Source organism: Centropristis striata, chromosome 18 (genome assembly GCF_030273125.1).
Source record: "Centropristis striata isolate RG_2023a ecotype Rhode Island chromosome 18, C.striata_1.0, whole genome shotgun sequence".
Classification (NCBI taxonomy): Eukaryota; Metazoa; Chordata; class Actinopteri; order Perciformes; family Serranidae; genus Centropristis; species Centropristis striata.
In genome coordinates, this window is record NC_081534.1 from 18,508,824 (window position 1) to 18,535,287 (window position 26,464).

The window sequence follows — 26,464 nt, forward strand, 5'->3', positions numbered from 1 at the left end:
ATGTAACGTGGAGCATTTTAAACAGGTTTAAACAGGTTAAACCCATAAACTGTATAAACCAGGACACTAAACGATCAAATAAATATTGTTTATTTCTGCTCGGGGCTGCTTGAAAGTAAGTAACTAACAACAACCCATCTGAGAAGAGTACCTGCCATGTTTATTGACTTTTTGGAGACGTTTACAGTTGTTAAAGTTAGCTTTATACTATGCTAAAATAAGTGCAGTTTAACACACCAGTTATACAAAAAATCCTATTTTTTTGTAAAAAAAAAAGTGTTATGTTCAGGATGTGATAAAACTGTCATGGAGGGTTGATGATTCAACTATAGATTAATTCTGGATGTGTGTTTTCAGTGTCCAACCCTAATTAAATACATAAATCGATATAAATGGGGTAACATAAACCTGGACACTAAAAGATAAAATAAATACTTTTTATTTCTACTCGGGGACTTTTAATCTTTAACTGCTTGTAAGTAAGTAACTAACAACAAACCATCTGAAAAGAGTACCCGCCATGTTTATTCACTTTCTGGAGACCTTTACAGTTGTTAACGTTAGCTTAATATGCTAATAATAAGTGCAGTTTAATCAGTGGTGGAACAAGTATAAAGATCATTTACTTAAGTAAAAGTACTAACACCACACTGTGAAATAACTCCACTACAAGTAAAAGTCATGCATTCAAAACCTACTGAAGTAAAAGTACAAAAGTATCAGCATCAAAATGTACTTAAAGTATCAAAAGTAAAAGTACTGATTATAAAGAATGGATACACTCAGATTGTTTTATACATTCCAACTATATTACTGGATTAATATTATGATGCATTTATGTAAGCATTTCATTTTAACACAAAATGGAAATACTCAAGTAAAGTACTTCAAAATGTTACTTAAGTACAGTTCTTAAGTAAATGTACTTACTTATTCCACCAGAGTTTAATACACCAATTATAAATTAAAAATTAAAAAATCATTAATCCTTTAAACATGGTGTCCAGTTTTTGTTTAATAAACTTACACTGTTTTTGTTATTGTACCATATTTAACTATAGCTGTCGGGCACATTATAGTATGAATCAGAAATACAGTAGTCCCATATGTATATCTATTTAAAAGTAGATCATAGTATGGTAAACATTACAATAAACACAATGTTGATTTTTGTCTTCACTAATTTCTGAAAAAAATTCCTTATTTTAACTATTGTTAAAAGTGTGATTTTTCAAGTTTTACCATTACTTGCCCAAAATGTGTCCATAATAGATAAGACCAAGGATAATAAATTGGCATTTTTCCTTGTCATAGTCTATGGGCACAAATGGGTTGTATTTGTAGTATTGCAACAAAGATATGCATTTACATTTACATTTAGCAGACGCTTTTCATCCAAAGTGACTTACAGGAAGAAAAAAGCAAACAATCAAGGTATAGTGCAGTAAGAGCTATTAGTGCAGCAATAAGTGCAAGTGACAATTCTTTAAGGAGTAAAATTATCGTGTGGTGCTAGGAGAGAAGATGCTCTCTGAAGAGCTGGGTCTTCAGGAGTTTTTTAAAAGTAGAGAGGGACGCCCCTGCTCTGGTCGGAACTGGTAGTGTGTTCTGCCAACGGGGAACAAGAAATGCAAAGAGTTTGGATTGCTTTGGACCAACGGGGGGCAGAGCCAGGCACCGTTCATTGGAAGAGCGCAAAGGTCGTGAGGTAGCATATGTCTGAATCAGGGAGTCCAGGTAGGTAGGAGCAGTACCGGAGACATCTTTGTAGGCGAGCAGTAGAGATTTGAATTTGATGCGGGCTGCAACAGGTAGCCAGTGGAGCTCGATGAGCAGTGCTGTGACATGTGACCTTTTTGGCTGGTTGTAGACCAGACGCTGGTTGTAGACCTAGACGTGATAGGAAAAGCCATGTGAGCGGATAACCTGACCCAGAGAGGTGGTGTAGATAGCAAATAGCAGGGGTCCCAGCACTGAGCCCTGGGGAACCCCTGTGGAGAGCCAATGCAAAGTAGACAACTGTCCATGCCAGGATACACTGAATGAGCGTCCTTTCAGGTAGGAATCAAACCAGGACAGAGCCAAGCAAGATATGCCCATTTTAGAGAGAGGAGGATGCGGTTAACTGTGTCAAAGGCAGCTGACAAGTCAAGCAGAATAAGGACTGAGGACTTTGCTGCTGCTCTCGCTTCTTTTAAAGCTTCTGTCACAGACAACAGAGCAGTTTCAGTTGAGTGACAGCTTTTGAAACCAGATTGATTTGGATCAAGAAGATTGTTCTGTAGGAGGAATTCTGAAAGTTGCTTAGCAACCGTCCGTTTAATATGCGACCTTTTACAGTTGACAGACAAACTTGTCCTTTCTTTTCTGGTGTAATTCTGGCTGTATCCCAATATCAAGGATCCTTCCTATTGGCTTCTTCCTTCAGAGTCTGGTCCTCCAGAGATGAGGCCAGAGTCCTTCCTTGCACTGGTGTAACGCAAATGGAACAGCCTTCCAAGTGTGCAGGTGTGCGTCATTGTGTAATTGGACGTCCTGCTTAAATTCAGCTCCACAATTTCTAAACCAGTGTTTTGAAAACTCTGTCCTCTGGAGGATCCTGGACATTGGGACAGTCCTTTGGCAGATGTCGATGATGTAGGATCCTTCAAATTCAGCCGTTTGAGGATCCTTCCTTGACATTGGGATACAGCCAGTATCTGCTGATACCAATATTTCTGTTACAAACCATTCTGATTCTGAACCATCTGATTTAGCTATAGTAATTATTGCCACAACACAGTGTACAGTTGAAACTTGTGTAGGCCTGTCACGATATGTACTATATCAACTTATTGTTCGATATATAAGAATGGACACAATAGTTTTCTCTGGACTCAATATATTGTCGTTTTCATGCGTGACTTTTTGTGCTAGTAATGCTGCTACTGTTTGACAGGCAGTTCGAATTGACAAAAAAACCCTATATTTAATATTCTTGAGATTTAAAAATCCATTGCTGTGAAAAAAAGGACTTACTTATTATGCTCTAATATCATTATAAAACTTTTTCAGGCATGAACCAAAATATGGGACCAATTAAAATGTCGTCCTGTTGGTGGTGCTAGAGGAAAAGTCAGTGGATCATCAAGTTATTGCAATTTATTCACTTTAGGATGACATAAATGTCTAAAGAAAATATTCATGAAAATCCATAAAATAGTAATGATAATAATGAGATATTTCACTCAGAAATAGAGATGAACAATAAATCTGAATTTTATTGAATGGAAATCAAACTAGTGCAAAATTGAAATATGGACTAGTGCAATAACCAAATCACAGATGGGATGATATTTGTTCCAAACCTTCTGGATTCAATTTTGTGGTGCTGTAGTATATTGTCTTGGCCTACAAATTGTCTTCACTAACTTCTGAATTAATTGTGCTAATAAAGAAATGTCAGACTATGTAATCACTCACGCAAATATCTGCCACAAAACACAAATTACCACTGGTATTGTACAAAAACATATTTATTATGACAGTATTAGTATATAATAAACAATTACGAGCACACGCCCACTGTATAAAAATACAAAATCTTGTTGTGTTTCAGTGTTCTGGGCATCATAAATGCCAACCAAAAATATTGATTTAATACTACTGTGTGTGTAGTCAGTTCCACCTAGCCCTGCAGGCCTGTGATTTAATGTCACACAGTAACATTAAAATTATAAAAAGAAGCAAGAAAAATTACTCAGTGACTCACCATGCATCATGCTTATAATGACGCATTGGTTAGTTATTTATGAAAATGGTGGAGTTAATTCTGACATTTGCGCCAGACTTTGTTATTCATAAGTTTCTTTGAATTCTTTCTAAGGCACTTGGAAATTATTCAGCACCAGTTGCTCTTTGTTAACCCTCCTGTAGTCCTGGGCTCCTTTTTGACCCCAAATCATTTTCACCATACCATTAATAAAGGTTACATTTTTAGGTGTTTTATACATTTTTATTGCACCCATGGTCCTCGGGGGTCAAAAAGGAGGATGTAGAAAAAAGTAAGTAACTCATGACCAACAAATTGACATTTCATTTTCATATTTTTTTCATTATTATTGGTCAATTTTAGTCAAATATACATTTAAATATATAACTATAAACTTGAAAATGAGGCCCTAATTTTGTATATTTGACTAAAATGTACCAATAATAATGGTCTTGAGTTGTTGTAAAAGGTGAAAAAAAAGTTGCTAATAATTTTTTCTATATGTCCTAAAACCAGTCTAATGTCATGGGGTCTTTTTTGACCCGTGAGGACCACAGGTGTGAATTTTTTTGCTGTCATCTAAAAATGTACAATGTTTTCAAAACATAATTTTCACTAAAAGTTGACATAACCTACTCTGTGCATTCCCATCAAGACATTTTTTCCACTATTACTATTGAAAAAAATATTCAGGTTTTATTACTTTTTTTTTTCTCTTGAAATGAGGCCTAATTTGGTATATTTGACTAAAATTGACCAGTAATAAAGAAAAAAAAGGTTGTTAATATTTTTTTTCTACATGTCCTAAAACCAGTCTTGTGTCATGGGGTCCTTTTTGAGCCCGGAGGACCATGGGTGCACAGTCGACGGAGGACTACACAAGGGTTAACATGCAGGACTTTGATGAAACTGACAGTGTCAGTCAATCCAAAAGCTAAACTGTATCTACATACAACAGAATAATACACTGGATGTAAATAGAAAGCAGATGAAAAATGAACTTCAGCTTGCCCGGCGACAGCCAATCTAATGCTAAATGCATTCATCCTCATTGCATGAAAGAAAATGAACAGCTGCCCTCAGGTAGATAGAAAATGACTGTAAAACAGAGGGAGAGAAGCAACGCGAAGGTTCATTAGTAACATATCATGCGACTATCCCTGCCCATGTCAGAGCCTCGCTGCTGGTTTCACACAGGCGGACTCTGACTCCCTGCAGAAGGACTGGGCTCCAGTGAGGTGACGTGAAGCAGCAGATCAAAGCGGGTTTGACTCTTCTCTTTGACCCGAGCCTCAGCAGAAATACATATACCAGGTGTACGGAGATACAAAAGAATGTATGAGAAAAAATACACACTATACTAATATCTTAAAAACATGCGTTTATGCTTTTTATAATATAAAAATGAAATAAAGAAGTAGCCTATGGAAGTAGATGTGTATTAGCAGGTATTCGATGGTTTGACCCACTGTTTTTTCGAGATTATTGCTCACAATTTTAAAAAATCCCTGAAGTTTTTTTTCTTAGTGTAAATGGCATTAACCAAATCTTTATGTTTTTATAAATTCACTGTCCAGCCTTATTACAAATTTAAAGTGTACTAAGGGGAAAAATACACTGCTTTTAATATCTTTGCTCACAAGACGGTTTCAGAGTGGGCTTGTGTTTGTGAGAGGAGCAAATCGTCTAGTTTTTTTTAACCACCTTAATATTATTGACAAATTGACATAGTGAAGCTTATTAATGATCCTTTACTTCTTCACGTCCAGCTCAGTGGATAAGGCTGAGTAGATATTTAAACTTCTGCTTTGTTCTTTGAGTGATCGGCATGAGCCAAGCTCTCCTCGTTCTCCTCCTCCTCCTCAGGAACCTGAAAAATAAGCAGTCCAAATTAATTGTCTGTCATGAAAGGGATCAAAATAAGAAATTTGTGTAAGGCCTATGGACAGAAAGCCATTATTGGCTTATATATTCTGAAACAAGCAGTGGCAAGCCTATTAGCTTATTGGTTAGATGGCTGCAAATAATTACAATTTTTCTGTTAATCTGTCGATTATTTTCTCAATTTCTAGAAAGTTCTTTGGTGTATAAAATGTCAAAATTATTAGAGTAAGTTATTAGAGTAAAGAAACCAGAAACTGTTCATAGTTATAGTCATAATTTTCTATTTTTCTTGTTCATAACAATGACTCAAATGGATTGTCAAGATAGTTGCTGATTAATTTAATAGATGACAATTAATCTATTTATCTTGCAGCTGTAATTGGTAGTTTTTCCTGAAGACTGATTTTTTTTAAAGGTTTGCTGTGTGCCATGCTGTTCTAGGCCCAAAGATTCATTTTCTTAAAGAATATTAAAAATGGGTGTATTTGGTGAACTGTCATAATGTCTTGTAGAATAATGTGCAATGTTCATAATGAACAATGCCACACATTTGAGATATAAAATATGACTTAGTTATTGAAAAATGTCTCTTAGAAAATACACAATATTTTTACTTACAATGTTTAAACTTATAGATTAAATACTGCTCATTGTTTTCTGAGTCTACTTTTGGACTACTCTACTCCTAATCTAAGCTTCTGTTTAGATGTCGGGTAAATTAGTCATCAGAAACAACATGATGCATTAGGGCTGGGCGATATGGACCAAAAGCCATATCCCGATATATTTAGGCTGAATATCGATAGACGATTTATATCCTGATATTTTTATCGCAAAGTGAGAGCAAATGTTCAGTCAAAGTCAAAGCCAAATATGACATGTCACAAGTAGTTTTATTGAAAACATTTATTTAAATGAACATAAATACTGTATAACAACAAGAGTACCTTTTTGAAAAAAATCAAAGCTCCATAAATTGCACATTTAAATAAATATCTTAAATAAAAATAGCCTATGAAATAAAATAGGCCGATTTTTTTCCGAAATAAATACATTTATATGAGAAAAGAATAACAAACATTACAACTGAACTAAATATGACAAACCCTAGTGAGGGCAGCATTTATATATAAAGAAAGAAAAAAAAATGGAACTATATCGATATATGAGATATGGTCTAATTCCATATCACATTTAAAAATATATCGATATGTCTTTTATAAATGATCCCAAAACCACTGATTTAATAACTTTAAAAATATGGACTATAGCAGTGGACGGTACACACTAGAGATAATATTTATGAGGAGTGGGATTTCTTACCTCCCAGTAAATAGAGTCATCGAAGCAGTTCTGGTCTGGAGGCTGGCCCCAGAACGGCAACTTCATTATTAAACCTAGAAGAAGAAAATGAATTGTTTGATCACTCAGTCTGCAAAATCATAAGAACTCTCTGGCCTTTTTCATTGAGTATCAAATCATGTGCTCGTGAAATGAACCGATATGTCACATACATGGTGTCATGTTTCATCTCCACCCACCTGTAATAGCACCTCCAACCAAGGCAAACCCGAGGGATGAAGCCAAGGCAGCAGCTTGCATGGTAGCATGACTTTAGAAGAGGAGGAGGGAACACAGGAATGTAAGATCTAACATTTAACTGAAGGAGGAAAAGACTTTAAAGGTTCAATACAGTTCTGTGTGTTTGTTAGACCTGTCACGATAATGACTATATCGACTTGTCGTTTGATATATAAAAATGGACACAAAAGTTGTTTTCTGGACTCAATATATTGCTGTTTACATGTGTGACTTTTTGTGCTTTTTTGTGTTATGTTTAAAGTAATGCTGCAAATTTTTGACAGGCAGTACAAATTGGTGGGAAAAAAACTATATTTCCCAAGCAGCCATTCCAGCTCTTTATTTGTTATTTTAATAATAAAATAATATAATACTTAATGTTTATCTCAGTGCAATTTTTTGTTATCAGAGCATGAAAGTCTATTTTAATTGTTTTGGTTGTAGTTTATTTATTTATGTTTTATTTATCTAGGATATTTTTCATATTTCTTTTCCACATTTCAATTCCAATATTTAATTTTCTTGAGATTTAAAAATTCATTGCTGTGGAAAAGGATGTACTTATTATGCTCTAATATCGTTATAAAATTAAAACAACATCGATACGATACTATCGTTTATCGTGATAGTTTCTGGGAAAAAATATCGTCCTAAAAAATGTGTTATCGTGACAGGCCTAGTGTTTGTGTTTAATATTATAGTTATGTATGTCAGAACTGTGGAGAGTAACATGGCTCTCACCCCTCTTTTTTCCCCAGAGCCACAGCCACGATACCAGCCAACCCGCCCAGGATGCCAGGCATGCCGTGCAGATTGTGGACACCGCAGGTATCCTGGATGCCCAGGTTGGATGCCAGGATGGGCTACAGAAGAGAAAAAAAGATCTCTTGTTGCAACCAAAGGAGTCTTTTTAAAAGGTGAAATATGCATTTGATTAAAGAGAAATTGGGACGAGCTTTCATATTACAAAAACATGCAGGATCCCATCTAAAAATGGATCATTTCTGGCTGACAGAGACAGTTTTGTCATGAAGTATCATCTTTTTTTGCAGCTGATAAGTATTTTTGTTATAGTATATTTATTAATTATTCTCTTCATTATTCATTTGGTCTAAACAAATGTCAATGTATTGTAAAAAAATGCCCATGACAGCTTTTAAAGCCCATGGTGATGTTTTAAAAGTCTTGTTTTGTCCGACCAACAGTCCAAACCCCAAAGATATTCAAATTACTGTCACAGAGGAGTAAGACAACTATCAAATATTGACATTTGAGGGGCTGAATCAAGGAATTTTTTTCACGTTTGCTGAAAAATTACTTGAGAAGACAAATTATTTATTAAAAATGATTGTAGATTTTTCTGGAACTTGACTCAGAAATTAATTGACTAAAAACTTAAACCAAAATCAGCCTTTTTTCTTTTTATATTGCATCTTTGCTTTGGCTTTCAACTCACAGTGAGGAACTTGAAGCCCAGGGTAGAGATGGCGCCAGCCACTAATCCAATCAGCATTGCCCCAAATGGCCCAATGCTCATGTCGGCACAAGTTCCAACAGCAACGCCGCCAGCCAAGGTGGCATTCTGAATGTGCACCTGTAGTGTATTAACACACAAAAACAAGCTTATAACTGAATCATTTTTTAAAAATTAATGAATTAGTGTAATTGTGGATATTGGAGGAAAGTTATCCGACCATGTCCAGTTTTCCTTTGTGCTCCACGAGGCTGGAGATGGCGTAGGCAGAGAGCACACAGGCAGCCAGGGAGAGGTAGGTGTTGATCACTGCAGTGAGCTGAGTGAAGCCTGGGTCAGCGATGGCCGAGTTAAAACTGGGCCAGAACATCCACAGGAAGACGGTTCCTGCAGATGGTAAAGAGACACGGTTTGTATCAGTTGATTCTGAAAATATAATTCCTATCAAATCACACTACAAGTTAGAAAGATTTAGGCATTCGTATTCTTTTTGCTCAACAAGATTGATACACAGTAAAGACAAGCATCACTGTACATGCTGCATGGTTATTTGTGTCCACTAGGTGGTGTAAGTTGTACATGCACAGGAGTCCAGACAGGAAACAGTGAGGGAACATGACAGCCAAATAAAACATTTCACTGCTGCAAAAAGATGACTAATATGTTACATTAACTTAAAAGGACATATTATGCTAATTTTCAAGTTCATACTTCTATTTTGGGTTTCTACTAGAACATGTCTACATGCTTTAATGTTCAAAAACCACATTATTTTTGTCATACTGTCTGTTTGAATATAACTTTATCCACCCTCAGACCTCCAGTCTGGAATGCTCCATTTAAGCTCCTGTCTCTTTAAGACCCCCTCCTGAAAAATGACCTTTTGCTCTGATTGAATTGTGTTTCTGGGTTTCTTCCACATTGTGCTCTCACCCTCTGAACCATCATTGCAGCTGGGAAAATACTGTAATGACCTCATAGAAGTCCTGATGTCTCGTTTAAAGTTTCTGTATATAGGCTTTGTGCAATTCTCTGTGCATTGAGCATTTTGATTTCACTGTATATAGTACATAGACCTGCTTTATAATTAAAAAAGAAAAAACCTCACTTTTTACAGTATTAGACCTTTAAAAGTGTAACTGGCTCTTACCAATCATGGCGAACAGATCAGAGTGATAAACAGATCCATCGTTGTCATGTCCGTTTCTTAAACCGGGTCTGTAAAGTACTCGAGCCACTGCCAGGCCAAAGTAGGCTCCAAACGCATGGATGATCATGGATGCTCCAACATCATTCGCCTGTGACAGAAAAGGTGGTACAAGTTTAATAAAATGCACTTTACACAGTGAATGCTCCAAGTCCTACTCCAGGAACCAATGATGAGTTTTGATCATGCATGTGTCATTGTGTACTTACTTGGAGGACCACGGCCACCAGGTGCTCATTGATGGAGAAGATGGTGATCTCCAGTATGGTCATGATGAGCAGCTGCACAGGGCTGGTTTTACCCAGAACGGCTCCGAAGGAGATCAGGACTGTAGCTGTGCTGAAGTCTGCGTTGATTATTCTACAGGTTAGGGAAGAAAACGAGAGTTACGTATGTAACTACGGTTCTATGAATTCTGGATGACCGCCAGAGTTCTCTGTCACTCGGATCTCTCAGTTTCGCAAGAAGATCCAGTTGGAGAAGATCCTCTGGTTCCCGGGTCATCCAGGGGTCACAGGTGACTTTGTTGGTATAACTACTCAACCTGTGCATGCGCGAGATGGAATATCCAGTGCTTAAAGCACTGCCTCTGCTGGTCAGTAAGATTGAAATAGAACTAGTCAAATTAAACATCAGGAGAAATCAGGAGAACAGATGGAACCACAGACTAGGGCTGGGCAATATATTGATATAAAAGATATGTTGATATATTTTTAAATGTGATATGGAATTAGACCATATCTTATATATCGATATAGTTCAATTTTTTTTCTTCCTTTAGATATATAAATGCTGGCTTTCTAGGGTTTGTCATATTTAGTTCTTTTGTAATGTTTGTCATATATATATCTCATATTTTATTTAAGATTTTTTTTTATTATTTAAATGTGCAATTTATGGAGCTTTGATTTGAGAGAAAAAAAACGGTACTCCTGTTGGTACACAGTATTTATGTTCGCTTTAACTGTTTCAATAAAACTACTTGTGACATGTCATATTTGACTGAACATTTGATCTCACTTTGTGATAAAAATATCGGAATCTTGTATATCAATATTCAGCCTAAATGTATCAGGATATGACTTTTGGTCCATATCGCCCAGCCCTACCACAGACTATAACAGAAGTGGATGTAGCCACCAGGACATCACCCTTTCTACATGCATTTTACAGAAAATCCAACTTCTCATTTGATCAATGCTTTCAGTCCATCTTAAGAGCTTATTTTGATGATTATTGTGATAATGTCATGAATAGCATTAATTTTTCCCAGCATAATCATGACATGAAATTTTCATATCTTCCCATGCCTAAAGCAGTGTCATGGATTCACATTGCTATGCAAAAACATTGCATACCTTGGTTTATCATCTATTTAAGCCTAAATGGGACCATCATTTACAATAGGAACATCTTGCTGTACTGAAGAAGACTTGAAACTAGCAGTTGACACCATAACCACATTAATTAAATTACTGTGGTAAAAATTAAAATTAGTCATTTTCTCATATCTGACTTCTTTTTGCAAACAGTGTAGTCGCCCCCTGCTGGCAATTAGAAATAATGATGGTTTAACCTCTTAATTGGCTTGGGTCCACTTGTTTTTTACAGTCTTATAAATCCTCAGATCTGCACAGTTCAACCATCAATTATTAAACCCGTGACAGGGCACGCCATCGGTTTACTGAGCAGACACGTAGTTGGTGATGTGTATTTAACCGCATTAATGTTAATCAGGGGGTTTCTGAAAAAAACATGCAGAAAAAGACATTCATACTTGAAGATGTTGACTTTTATCTTGCCGTCATCCAGGTGCCAGATGCCCTGCATGAGGATGCCCCACTGCAGGCCGAAGGCAGCCAGCAGTAAGTTGACACCCACACTGCTGAACCCGTATCTCTTCAGGAAGGTCATCAGGAACCCGAAGCCGATGAAGATCATGACGTGGACATCCTGAAACACTGGAGACATGAAACAGGAGGTCAGTTCTGCTGTTGATTCGATGACAGGGCCCTGCTTTGTTGTGAGAGTCCCACTTTAGCTTTCACTAAATGTGGACATGAAATTGAATCAGATGAAACACTTCTATGATACGCTGCTTTCAATTAGAGCTTAGCTTTACACAGTGGTATTCTTTTGACTTTGTAGTTTAAACGATTTATCGAGCGCTCGCTGGACTTCACAGGGGCTGTATTGTCAGCGTGACCTGTTTGCTGGAAAAGCAATTTAATCACACCATGAATGGGATTCTGGGAAAATGCTCCTGCTGCTCTTCCTGTTGAGCTTGTGGCCTTTCACTGTTTCTATTAAGGGCATATGATTCTAATGATTTAGCACACCCTTATCTATTAGTCTCAGTTGATAGTCAGACAAGCAGGGTTTGGTATTTGTCTCGACCACATTTCAGGTTATCAGTACAGGGTGTTTTCACTATTCTTAGCAATAATGACAGGAAAGCAGGTTCTGTAAGAGCAGATGCTCTTTAGATCCTCAATATGGACAGATCATTTGGGAGGGATTTGCGTAGGACTGGGCGATCCTCCCCAGACGACCCCATCCTGAAGGGAAGGGGGGCTCCTGTGTCCCAAAAGCCAATAAGCTTGATAGATGAGCCCCCCATGTGGAAAATGTATCAAAGTGTACGTGTGCACAGGCAGAGAAACAATGTGCTTCATTTCCTCAGTGTGTTATGAGAATAAAGGTAGCCATTATGGTAGACAGTACACACTCATTTCCGTCCTTTAAGAGGCATTCACTACCGCTCTGCAGTAGGCTGGCCGCTGTAGTAGATGTAATCGGTGTTGCACAGTGTTCAGGCATACACTGATTAAATTAGTTGCACACTGTTCTTTTAAATACGCCTCCACATGCATCTCAAGTAACCACTTGTGATCAGATCTCATAGTGTGGCAGATAAGCAAACCAATCATGCATTTAATGACTAAAGCATGAAAGTTTCAACATCTAATTTACATACCTAAAGGTTGTATTTTAGACGTGGAGGCAGTTTGTATTTGACCTCTGGTGACCTTTAGAACTTGTTGACCTCAGTATTGCATTTTTCGTTTTTTTGCCTCTGCATTATAACCATGTATATCTTTGCCAAAATTGCAACTTTGTTCTCATGAAGATACTTTTCCTGCCTCAGCCATAGTCCTGTAACAAAATTTAGTTTAAAGCCTCAATTTGGCAAAGGAGGCTCTGTACCCTACAAGTATATGAGGATTTTTTTCAGGTATAAAGGTAGACACTTTGGACTTGTTACATTGAATTTTATGACTGTCAAATCTGAAATGCCTCCACGTCTGAGAATAAACTTCATGGTCTATAGAAACCATGGAGCAAGTTTCATCATAAAATGCACAAAACCTTCCATATATGAGCTGATCTGCTCCACGATCACTTTCCCGCTCTACATAGAGTAAATCAGCTACTACAGCAGCCGTTGCAACATGAGCTTACAGGAATATCTACATGAGTTTTGGTACATTTTCTGAACCTGAAAGTTAGATGTTATTGTCTACTGGCGGCAGGTGTTTGATTTGTGCACAACACAGGATGAAACGAACAAGATATAACATGTAAGATAGTGAGTTTTAGCTGTCGGCCAGCTGTTTCCCCTGTTTCCAGTAGAGACCGACAGATATATCGGTTGACTAATATTATTGGCTGATATTGTAAAAGCATATCTGTATCGGTATATACTGTCCGATATGTGCCTTTTTTTTTTTTTTACAAAGTATGTAATGCAGAAACCATTGCTGGCTGGATTTAGAAATGGTGTTTTAATTTTTTTCCATTTTTTTTAATAGTCAGCAATTGACTGAAACTGAACAATATTGATGTTATTTCAGCTATTTATTTTATTCCTATTTATTCTTTATTTTCTCAGTTACCATTTATAGTATTGGCTGACAATGTAATACATTGTTTGTAGATTTTATAATGTATAAAAATGTTAAATTCTCTCTACAGAGTGGTCAAAATGTAATCTATTTTCATTCCATTATCAATCAATGAATTTTCCCTCTCTAAAACCAGTATCGGCATCAGTCAGGCTCTAGTTTCTGTTCTTTGTGCTAAGCTAAGCTAACTAGCAGCTGGCTGTTGCTTTATATTTACCAGACAAACATGATGGGTGTGGATCTCCTCCTCTAACTCTCGACAAGTAAAAATGTGAACCCAATACACATAACATTAGTGTGGGTACATTCAGTATGTTTGTTGTTTGTGTCCCTAATTTAGAGACTCTAACCACAAGCATTACCGCCTTTCAGTTAAAGACAATGAGTTACCAAACACAAATTCCTGTTTCCACTCATGTCGTAAATCCACTTAGCCAAAAAGACAACGAATATTACAGTCGATATGAAGAAAACAAGTACATGTGCTACATTTCAACATTGATGCATCACTTCTATGCACACTATTTAAACATTTTTGTTTGTCTACTTTGGCTACATTTCCATGAAAAACAGAAAACATGCCATCACTGATTTTGAAATGCAGCAGCTTTGAGAAGGATCGACTAATGAGGGAGATTAAATTCATCCGCACATCTTTTCACAAACAGTATTTACATATAGAGTCTGTCAGCACATTTTGAACATGTTCCTTTGGTAAAGTGTGAAAACGCCTACGTCTACTTTTCTGAGGCAAAATCTACTCTGTAGTGTTTAACTGGGTTTCCTAATGTGTTCAAAAAAACAGTATACTTAAACAGATGTTACTGTTGGCTGCTTTAATCATCAACCAATTTGATGAAAACAGAACTGCTCCATAGACACATTATTTTAGTGGGATGGTAAATGGAGTGCACTTATATAGCTATTTTATCCAAAGCGCTTTACACTACACACTACGCTCATTCACCCATTCACACACACATTCATACTGGTGGCTGAGCCTACCAGGGCACACTGGTGCCACCTGCCACCATTGGGAATTCATTCACACACCGATGAACGCAGCATCGGGAGCAATTTGGGGTTCAGTATCTTGCTCAAGGATACTTCGACATGTAGGCTGCCATGGTCGGGGATCGAACCACCAACCTTCCGTTCAGTAGCGACCACTCTACCAACTGAGCCACAGCCGCCCCGATTAATGTTTCAAAGTCCATTTTAAGCACCTTAATTCACTCAGATAACAATTATTAAGACCCAGAGCCTTATCTTATCATCAGTCGTCAATTAGGAATGATTGAAGTAAACCTATTATTTAAACCCCTCACTCCTTGGTCGATAGTGATAAACTTAATCAATCACTTTCCCCTAACCCAAACAGTTACGTTACTTTCACTGTCGAGCCATCTATAAAGCATTTGTATGATTTAACAAGAAAGCAGTTGTAAAGTTTATTGGCCATCATGAAAAATCTTGATGTTTGTTTAGTGCTGCACAACAATATATATTGTCGGCAGCGAGTCGAGGTGCTAATATCTAATTTTGGTGTTTTTAACAAAACCCCTTCAGCTTGCACTTTCACTTCCCTCCCATTCTCAGCTGGTTGCTTTTCTCATAGTAGGGGCTTCTAGTGAGCAGCAGATTGAGGATGGGGAAGGAAGTAAAGTTGGAAAGCCGCAGCAGTGACTGGCACCACGCCCAGATGTTAGGTAACACTTAGTAATCTTCTGAAAAACTGGGTGAGCCGAGGCGGGGAGAGAGAGCGAGAGAGAACGAGAATCCCCTGAGGACCTACTGTAGTTCAGACTGTACAGGAGTGATGCAAGCAGTGCAAAGAGATACATTAGTACTTCAATTTTTTGTAATTGCTTGAGACAACACATTTAATTGTCTTGAGTCTTGATTAGAGATGTATGCAGTTTCTCATCATATGATATAACCAGAATTTGTTCCTGTCATTCACATTTTCTTTTAATTATTTTAATTGAAGTCTGTCCACATAGTCCACATTTCCCTGCTCATTTGTTTTCCTTTAATCCTATAACTACACATCTGGTAGCATGTTTCTCTGCATGCAAATTTGTGCATGCTGTTGGCTCATTCAGCTTTATTGAAATGCATGTACAGATATGTCATTTAACATCTCACAATGGAATTTTTTGAATCATTGCTACAAGTAGGTAATCCTCTTTTTTTTAAACTGCTTCTTATTACTTCACCTGGGTTTTTGTATGTGCAGAGTTTTCACATCCATCTGCTGAGGGAAGGAAAGTTTGTCTGTGCTTACCTAAAATCAGCTATTTAACATTTATCATAACATAAAAATAACAAGTTGTGTGCAACAATTTGTGTAATATGCAACTTTTTAGAGCTGCAAGAATTAGGTGACTAATCAATTAGACATTGGCAGAAAAATTGCAAAGAATTGTAATAATCGTATCATATTAGTAGTTTTTCATGCAAAAAATGGCAGAAATGCTGTTGCTTTTCTCTATTTAATATCAAAATAAACTTAATATTTTTTTGACTTACAAAACAAGACATTTAAAGACATCGTATTGACAAACTGTGAACAAACAATTAATGAAACTAATTAGCAGCTTAATCATTAATGAAAATTATTGTTAGCCCATGTAATGTGGAAACTGCACTGACAGAGGAGTTGTTGGAGACATATTCTAGCAGTTAAATTTATTTCAAAAATATTTGCACATACATTAGTGGACTTTTTCAATAAAGGAGAAGGCGTTAAGAAGGCAACACTCATTTTCTGGGAGGTAAAAAATTCTGCAGAAGACTATTTTTACAGACATGTTGTAATCTAATATGAAACAGAAGATAAACTCAGCCTAATTCTAACCATTGAGCTAATCTCTATAGGTCACACCTGCCCCGCCCAATCATGAGCAATCGTGCATAGATTAAAAACGGCCGTTTGTCACTGCAACTACAACCACCCTCTGTCCTAGTTCTTTATTATCTGTGTGTTTGCCATGTTGAATTAAATCACAAGTGACCTCCTCTGTATGAGACCTGACATGTTTCCCTGCAGGATCCTCTTTGACTCCTCAGCTGCATGTGTATGAATAGACTCTGTGAGGGATGGGAATGTGACCCCATGACTCCTCTTATTGCATTCAGCAGAAAAAAAATCCCTCTACAAATTCTTTCTGTTTTGCAAGTAATTGGAAAATTGCATCCTTTAAATAGAATTCACATTATTCCACACATTATTATTTTAACACTTCAAAGTTCAAAAACCAAACAGACAATATATAGAAGCACCTCTGTTAGGTGTCACAAAACTTGAACTCTTTCTATGTCAACCTCAAAGCTGCAACAAATGCAATGCGTTAAAACTATTAGGTAAAATCCATATTTTATTTTTTTTTAGCTTTTTTAAACACTCTGATGACCAAACATCCAGTAGCAGAGCATCCCCAGGTAGACTTACTGGGGTAGAGGTCCATGGGCGGCGCCGGCTCCTCTTCATGGTGACTGCTGTCATTGGAGTGTGAGTCGTGCCCGTGCCCGTGCCCGTGAACTTTGCCATCGTCATAGACCACAAACACAGCAAACAGGATGATGGTGATAATCTCCAAGGCCAAGGCCACAATTGGGAACTTCATCCTCATGTTGGTGGCGTATGCAGGCATCCTGAGACCAACTCTGGTTATCTCTCACAGTTTGACACACTCTCTGCCTGTCTGTCTTTTTTTACGGGTTGTGCTGTGTGAAGGGAGGGAAGAAAGTGGTGTCTGGTTTTAAACTGATGCAGGTTTTGTGGTGACCAATGATAGAGCAGAGTACTAGGGCCTGGGTGGTGAACACCCCCCTCATGCACTTTGCTCATGGGGATGGGTTTCCTCTGTGGACGTCAGAGGGGACAAAGCAAAACACAAACATAATGACACTCGGCCAGTGAGCGGACATGAGAGAAATACTTAATGACAGCTCCTTCCCACTCATTATTCACTGTCACAGTTTGTTTGTTGATGTGTTGACTTTACTTGTAACTGGTGTGTTTCTTTTATGTCTTACAGTGAAAGAAGAAAATTCTTTAATAATGTAAAAATAATATAACTCTAAAAAAAGGGATATTTGCTATTTAAACCTGTAGTGTTCTCAAGAAAACATACAGTAGTTGTTGTTTTTAAATACTTTATTGCAGGAGTTAAAAGAAAGTTGCATTTGTTTACATATCATGTTCTTCATACTTGTAGCATTCTTACAAGTTTATTTATTTGTATAGTGAGTAACTTACAATTGTAAAATTAAAATAAACAATAAGGTGCATACGTAGATAAATTAATAACGAAAATAATAGTAAGGTTAAAAAAAAATAGACTAGTATGATGATTGTCACTACATAGGACTATCTCATATACATACCTATATAAATCTACATATACATCTACACACTGCATCTTAAAAAGCAGTATGTAGCGAAATATAATTTAATTGTGATTCTCATATCAAATCCACTTATTCCATGCCTTCAAATATTATTTTTCTTGTTTTCTGATTTTACAATTTATTCTTTCCATTTTTAAGATACTATTTACTTTTGACTGGACTCTTTTTAATTAAGAAAACACACAGTAGCTTCAATACAGTTATTTTTGTGTGTGTGATATTCCTCTTTTATCTGCTCTACTGAACTCTGTTCCTCTTTCTCAGTGCACAAGTCTTGAGACACTGTTCCCTTGATAATAAACACATTTAGCAGTTTTTTTTGACCGATGCACCTGCTCTTGTAGACACATAATAAATAATAACAGAATGCATTAAATGTGTAATTCAAAACAAAAGTTTATCAGTTTAAAAATAAAATGTACTGTCCAGTTGAGTATATGTCACAAAAAATGATCAAATTATATTATTTAAGTAAAGGTAGCAATAAAACATTGCAGAAAATGTATATTGCTAAAAGTACAGAAGTACAGTAGCAGTAAAATGTCCTTGAATTATCAATGTACTTTTTTATGGCAAATGGACTGTTTATAACTAATCCATTCATGTTAAAGCAGCTTTTTATGTTGGAGCTGGTTCAGGTGGAGCTGACTGCCTAATTTATATACCTAAATATATTAAGATAATAAGGATGTTTCTTAGGTTAAAATTAAGATTATATATTGCACTGGTTTTAAACACAAGACAAAATGAGAGCATCGTTGTAAAACAGAATGCTTGTAGAATTGTAGTTTTATCTTGATTACAGAATTTTCAATAAAATTTGATACATTTTTCTGATTATTTACGATCAGAATTTTCAGTACATGCAATTATAGACATTTTAAACACAGTAAATTATATAAAGTAAAACACAGGATGCAATAATAAAAATATGTCTTAATAGGAGGAGATATAATTGTTCAAGTAAGGGAATAAATAAAACCCTTATCTTTTTTTATGAGAACTGATAGAAAAATAAATTTCAGGAGAGAGAAGAAAAGAAGAGAAGCACCTTGGTTTTGTCGGAGCAGTGACCTCGACACGGGTGCAAAGTATGAGGTTGAACAAACATGGTGTGTGCACGGGAAAAATGGCAAACGTAGCAAAATGAGATACTGTTCATTTGGTATCACAGGTGTTTGTGTAGAAGAGATCATGTGATGACTCGTCGTGAAATGCTGAAAAGTATAAGAACTGACTCTTTTTTTCTCACACTTACTCGTTTGCCTGAAGCAGCTCTCTTTAACTGTTGAATATAATTGAGTTGACATGCAAGTGTGATGATTAAATTAAAGAAAAGACAATCTTTCCTCTTTTGAGTCTATTATATTCAGAATTTCCGACCACAGTTTGGCGTTTGGTAGCATGCTAAAAGTGGATCAGCGGCGGGCTCAACACTGACTGACAAAATCTGTGTACAGTTAGAGGAAAACCTCTGAGTTTTGAGAGGGAACGAGTCCTGACATTCTGAAGTGAAGATGATTCATTAAAGCATCCCAAAATAGTTATGAATTTAACTTTATAATCAATTGTGAAGCAGCATTCTGTTTTTTTCTCCTGTCTCTGTTATAGTTGTGCGTAAACGGTTGCTATGGCTGAATAAACAAAAAAAAACCTGATAACAACAGATAATAGAACTCCAAAAACAAGTGAAAGTGTGATCCGAATGGCTTTAAAAGGGTTTCATGAAACAAAAGGCTGCATGCAGTAGACCTGGGGGGAACAATCGATACAGCATAGTATCGCAATATTTCGCATGGCGATATTATATCGATTCATGGCAGCCAAGTATCGATATTTATTGTATATTTATCGTTTATTTATTGTATTTTCGCTGTTTTGTTTCTGGAGGCCATAGCGGGCTCACTTTTAGGAATATACTGGAGATACTGGTATCATATGAAACTAAACAATCTAAGGATCTCTAGGCAACATGTGGTATCATGTCAGGATATCATTTTGGGAAGCTGTCGAAATAACGCTCTAAAGTTACAATGGTTTTAGCTACATGCTAAAGACACTGGAACAGGTATGTGACTCCGTTGTGATGTTATTTCACAGACACAGTCATATCGAAGCTATACAGAGCAGTGAAGCTTAAAGTTGAGGAAAGTTTGATAAAATGCTGCAGTTGTCATCCATACATGTTTGCTATCAGTTCAGTTCAGTTTGACTGAATACTTTGCTGGTCAGTTTGTTGGTTTCGACTCTCATCGTAAAGAAATAAGAAGACTGAAGTGAGATGAATAGACTGAGAATTTTCTCTGATTTGACAAAACAATTCTTGATTGAATTTAATTTTGTGGGCAGAAAATGAAGTTAAACAGTAAATATATTGTATCGTAACACTCACCAAAATGCTTAAAATCGTAATAATATTGTATGGTGACTCAAGTATCGGGATAAATCGTAACTCTACACACCTCTAGCAGAGAGACACCGAGCTGATCTTCTTACTTTTGGATTAGTGAGTAATATTAGCTGACTTGGTATGTCTTGTGTTGTTGCACTTGCTTGATGTTTGGTTGTGTTTGCAAAGTTTTTTAAGATAATGTAATCATAGCAGCTGTTCATATTTGGGACAGCAGCGTTGAAGTGAATTGCGCCCCAAAAAATCATAGTTCTATGTATGTTACTTCAGGTCAGTGGTGGAATGTAACTAAGTACATTTACTCAAATACTTTACTTACAATTTAGAGGTACTTGCACTTTTCTTGAGTATTTCCATTTTATGTAACTTTATACTTCTACTCCACTACATTTTAGAGGCAAATATTGAACTTTTTACTCCACTACATTTAGCTGGCAGCTTTAGTTACTAGTTTATTGGGTCATGATTTAACATGAAAAACTTGATAAATTTAAAGTGATTAGACATTTGTTTTTAAATGAGACCTGAAAACAGTATATAAGGTGGTTAAAATGAGTCCTGTCTTCTCAAAATCAAAATGCTGCATACATAAATACATCAATACAAATAATGTAATAATATATTTGGAATATAATAATAAAACAATATGAGTGGGTCCATTCTGCATAACGAGTACTTTTATGAATCCTGTTCAGGACGATGTGGCCTCTCAGAAGCTCTTGTTAGTTGTATCATGTTGCTTCAGCAAATGCTGCACATTGTCGTTCCACAGATGACCCCTTCAGACAGTGTGTGTAACTGTGATCGGGTTACTTCATAGTTCAAGTCCTATACCATCAACTGTTACATACAGTACATGCCTGTGCTTCCTTTCCCACTGGAAACCGTCCGATCTGATTGGCTCGTACAGTCTGATCCAGTAAGTGGCTCCCACAGTGAGTATGGTGACAATCTGAGGCCTCTCGCTAAATTACCTCAGGCCACAGGTCCTTCGTTTGGTCCAAGAGCTTTATGAATGAGCAGAGTAGTTAATCACTGCCAGCAACACATTTCTGTTTGTCTTGGAGCTGAGAGCAGCGAGGGTTTCCCAGACCCTTTGGGAAATTACTTCCAAATGTTGAGAGATATCCAAAACTCTGCAGCAGAATTAATCTGCTCGTGCTGAGCATGTGTCGTACAGAGTTTTTGCTGTAATATTTGGCAAGCAGTGGAGGCTTTTTCATTGGGTGGAGTCACGTTTTTTGTTTTGTTTTTTTAAACCGGCACACTTGAACAGCATTGGAGGATTTGGGGTTGAACTGCTGCAGTCATTCATTCATGATGACCACAGATACTATCTCACATTCGTTTTGTCTTCTTCAAGCTTACTTTTTTAAAATTATTGGATTTCAGTCTATTAATTACAAAACAAACTGTGGCTGTTTGATTATTTTTGCCTCCAGAGTAGCTCTAACCCTGGGAAATATTTGTGTAACGGTTGAAACTCTAATCTGCAGTTGTTTAACCAATTTTCACGTCTTTCTCTTTGCAATCAACTTTTCTCCGCTCAACTGTAACCTGTCAGCATTTTTGACAGAGAGCATGAGAAAGTTTCAAGACTGGTCAATAAGAGTAAACACTCTGAGTCTCACATTTCTCAGCAGGGTATCCCAGAGGTACCAGTGCTCTTAGGTTGTTGCTTTTGCCAACATTTCTTCTCTAACCCTGAATACGCTTGATTTAGCGTCTTGATTAGACATTGAGACCGAGAGACTGTAACATGCTTTAATCTCCTGGATGTCACTAATGAACAAGAATTTCTGCAGGAATGGAAAGTAAGTTTCGGGAAAATACACTTATTTGCTGTCTTTCCACATATGAGAAGGTTGATATGACAGAGGGACTTGATTATTGAGCAAGAGGCACGATTATTCTATGTTTGCATAAAGACTGAGAGCAGGGGGAATCTGCTTGCCTGGCTCAGTCGGTCCAAAGCTAAATAATACAATCAGTAGCACCTCTAAAGCTCACAATATCACAATAACACATTGTATTATTGTTTGTTTAATCTGTACGTAAACAGATTAAATGAACAAAGTGCTCTGTGTTCAGTGTAACCCTCTGTTACCAGGTAAACATAAAAGATAGTCAATCAAATTAAAGCTGGGCTGATATCAGAAATTCTAGATGCGACTATGGAGCCTGAAGTAATAAAAGTCAGCAGAAAACATCACACAACACAAAGCAGGTAGGTTTAGAAAATTATATTATACAAAAAAATCAATTACAAACCCTGCCTACCTAAGCCGGCTTCCTAAATGCACATATGCATATTATAAGGGCCCAAGAAAAGAATTAATCGCAACAAAAAGTGTCCCTTTATGAGATTTCATTCAAAGTTAAAGAAAATAAAGCAGCTCTTTCCGGAATTCATGAGAGTTCTTGGTGTGTGTGTTTAGTAAAATGTGTTCCTTCACTACCCGGGTAGACTTGTTCTTATGTGTGTTCTTATCTGTGTTTTCAATGAAGTAGTAGGGTGATGACGGTTCCAAAACGCCACGGCTGGCCACACCAGGCTCTTGGTCCTTTCGTCGATTCTGCAGTTAGCTCGCCACTGACTGCTAGAGTCAGACTCAGATGTTCTCTGTCTCTCTCTCTAAAACCAATCTATACATACAGTACAGAATGCATTAGTTACTATTATTTCATTTCTGATCAAGTCATCTCCATTCAAATATCAAATCAAATATACCCAATTGTTAAGGATATAAATACTCTCATCATTATGTCAATGAATATGTACACATCACACCACGGATTGATCACGTCCAATGAACAATCAATCAATCATGTACTTCCATCTCACAGCATAGAAATAAAATCATGAGATTTATGAAACCATATATTTATGTTTTTTAACCTTTTAAATCTATTTATGCATTTTAACATTTTAACCATAACCTTTTAAACATTTTAATATATTTATCATTTTAGCAGCTAGATAACTTCTGTTACCTCTCACATCCATATAACATACATATATAACATATTAGCAATTAAATGCATTAAATCACCCATATTTTGCATATAGACAAGAGGATAAATATACCCTCAATCAAGTGATTTCAACGTTACAAACAGAGTCTAAAGGCACATTTAACGGTGAAAAAGATGTGCTACAATGGTAACTAGCTTAACCGTGCTAGCAGCAGAACTAAAACAACCAAATCCACATTCAAATGCTAGCGATTAGCCCGCGGCTAGCGCGATTAGCCCGCGGCTAGCGCGATTAGCCCGCGGCTAGCGCGATTAGCGACCTTTTATAAGCATTTTTAACAATATAAAACTACTTGAAACCGTGTTTATAAGACATCAACAGTCAACAGTAAGAAGAAAAGTCATATCTCCGATTGGTTTTATACGGCAGCATTTCACATTACAATGAGCTTGCACATTTAGCATAACACTTGTGTTAGCATTATCATCCTCACCGGAGGTATCTTGAGGAGCTTTCACGGGCGTGCAGCTCAACTCTTTTCCTCGCAGCGTTCAACCTAACGGACACAATATTTCAGTATTTTGATGTGAAACTTTATGAATTTCTGTTATTCTGTGGTGATATTTTCATACCAGTCCTTCATGTGTTGGGCAACGTCTTGACTGGAAGAAAGGAAAATCAAGTGTCTTTTTGATAATCCCCCCCGGGTGTATACGCCACCCTCTGGCAGAATAGGGGATTGCACCCTAGTAACCTTGTGCTGGTTACACTCTCCCCTCCAAACCTATGCACGTCCCTGTGCATAGCAATGTTTAAACAGTTATATCTGGAGAGAACAGAACAGAGGAGTGAGCGGGTGCATCACTCTCACTTATGATGTCGTTCCAGACAGTAGTTAGCCCTTGGAGGAGTGACTTCACCACTGTGACTAAGGGGGTTCCGAGTTCAGTGTAGTCAAGCCGCCTAGATGGCTGGCGATTCCTCTCAGATCTCCTGATCGGGTTAACAGCTGCTTGTTCCTCCGTCTCCTTAATCTCCTCTTCTCCTTCATTCTCAAGGGCACTTGTCTCATCAGATCCTGGCATGTCGGGGAGGACCGGAAGTTGTTCAGGACGATCCTCATCCAACAAGTCTTTTACAAAGTCATCATTGTCAGGTAAGTTTGCCTCTCTTTCCACAGGTTCATTTTCATTTTCAGGTAAGTTTTCCTTTTCCACAGGTTCATTTTCATTTTCAGGTAAGTTTTCCTTTTCCACAGGTTCATTTTCATTCTCAGGTAAGTTCAGATTCAGGGTTACTTGGTTGACTGGAGTAACATCAGGTAGGCTATTTGCACTAGCTGGAACATCATCAGTCACCTCGTTGAGGTTTGTCGTCAGATTCTCTTTAGAATGGCTGGAGCCATGGTGTCTTGGAACATCTTGTGAGACAATACATCTTGTTACCTCTGGAACTAGTTCTTTTTGAGACCAGGTAACAGGAATGATATCATCTTCATCTGAAGACTGATCAACTTCTCTTGGATCACTGCGAGTGTTCTGGCGTGTCTTACGGCGCTCAAGTGGTTTGGGTCGTGCACACTCTTCAGTCGTTACATGGAGAAACCCACATGGGAGCAAGAGGTCTCGGTGTAGCGTGCGGCAGGGGCCTTCTCCCGTCTCTGGTTTTACTGTATAGACGGGGAGGTCTCCAGCTTTCTTTACTACCACATGGACTGTAGACTCCCATTTATCAGCAAGTTTGTGCTTTCCACGAATACGTACATTCCTGACAAGTACTCTGTCTCCAATATCCAGAGTGGAAGGAGTCACACGCTTGTCGAACCTTGTTTTGTTCTTTTCAGCTACCTTGGCAGCACTTCTCGTAGCTATTTTGTAGCTCTCCTCGAGTTGGGATTTGAGGTGCTTCACGTACTGGGAGTGTGACTTCTGTTGCTCTTCTTTGACAGGTAGACCAAATGCAAGGTCGACCGGCAACCGTGGTTGGCGTCCAAACATTAGCTCATATGGTGTGAAACCAGTCACTTCACTTCTGGTACAATTGTACGCGTGGACCAAAGGCTTCACGAAGTCTTTCCAATGTGACTTATCCTGGTTTTCCAGAGTACCAAGCATGGCTAACAGAGTGCGGTTAAAACGTTCCACTGGGTTGCCCCTTGGGTGGTATGGAGTTGTTCGAATTTTCCTTATGCCTGCAACTTCACACAGTTCTTTGATCAGCCGCGACTCAAAATCAGGACCTTGGTCGCTGTGCAGTTTCTCTGGAATGCCATAATGGACGAAGAAATTGTCCCATAAGCACTTTGCAACCGTTCGAGCCTTTTGGTTTGGTGTTGGGATAGCCACTGCGTATTTTGTGAAATGATCTGTGATCACGAGAATGTCCTTTGTGTTACTTCTGTCCGGTTCAATGGACAAGAAGTCCATGCAGACCAGTTCAAGCGGTCGTGTTGTCATAATGTTCACTAAAGGTGCTGCCCTCTCAGGTAAGGTTTTCCTGAGCACACACCTGCTACACATCTTGACTTTCTTCTCAATGTCAGAGGCCATCCTCGGCCAGTAGAATCTGGCTCTGACCAAGTCCAGCGTGCGGTCTTTTCCCATATGCCCCATGTTGTCATGCAGGCTTGTTAAGACTGTCTCACGAAGTTCTTCAGGTAAGACTAGCTGGTACTGTGTGTGGCCTTCTTCTTGACGTGTTCTATAGAGGATGCCGTTCCGTAGTTTAAGCCTGTTCAACTCTCTCAGCAACAGAGGTAGGTCTGGAAGCTCAGTTCTCACTGTGGGCGGTGGTTTCTCGCCACGCTCAATTTGGGAGATGACATGTTTGATGCACTGGTCAGCTCTCTGTTTGTCTCTA

At 37.7% G+C, this 26,464-nt stretch overlaps 1 protein-coding gene and 1 long non-coding RNA gene across 2 annotated transcripts; one reads left to right on the plus strand and one right to left on the minus strand.

The window, feature by feature from the left end:
* The first annotated feature begins 52 nt into the window (after positions 1-52).
* LOC131991271 (uncharacterized) lies at positions 53-8,008 on the plus strand. Its single transcript, XR_009396120.1, has 3 exons — positions 53-115; positions 7,186-7,277; positions 7,975-8,008. It is a non-coding gene; the product is annotated as an uncharacterized LOC131991271 (long non-coding RNA).
* rhag (Rh associated glycoprotein) lies at positions 3,498-17,517 on the minus strand. The gene is made up of 10 exons (XM_059356613.1): positions 17,257-17,517; positions 11,675-11,858; positions 10,107-10,257; positions 9,841-9,988; positions 8,911-9,077; positions 8,673-8,810; positions 7,958-8,079; positions 7,177-7,247; positions 6,959-7,032; positions 3,498-5,621 (listed from the first exon to the last, which is right to left on the minus strand). The coding sequence occupies exons 1-10, from the start codon at positions 17,456-17,458 to the stop codon at positions 5,547-5,549; spliced, it is 1,332 nt and encodes a 443-aa protein (XP_059212596.1). The 5' UTR covers positions 17,459-17,517; the 3' UTR covers positions 3,498-5,546.
* Positions 17,518-26,464: the final 8,947 nt, after the last annotated feature.

What these genes read in the sequence shown, in the direction of transcription:
- rhag (XM_059356613.1), bottom strand. Translation starts at nt 17,458, where the DNA reads ATGCCTGCATACGCCACCAACATGAGGATGAAGTTCCCAATTGTGGCC. An exon ending in TGGTGGCCGTGGTCCTCCAA is followed by an intron (nt 9,989 to 10,106) that starts GTAAGTACACAA and finishes TTTCTGTCACAG; the next exon opens with GCGAATGATGTTGGAGCATC. An exon ending in ATGACTCTATTTACTGGGAG is followed by an intron (nt 5,622 to 6,958) that starts GTAAGAAATCCC and finishes CTTATTTTTCAG; the next exon opens with GTTCCTGAGGAGGAGGAGGA.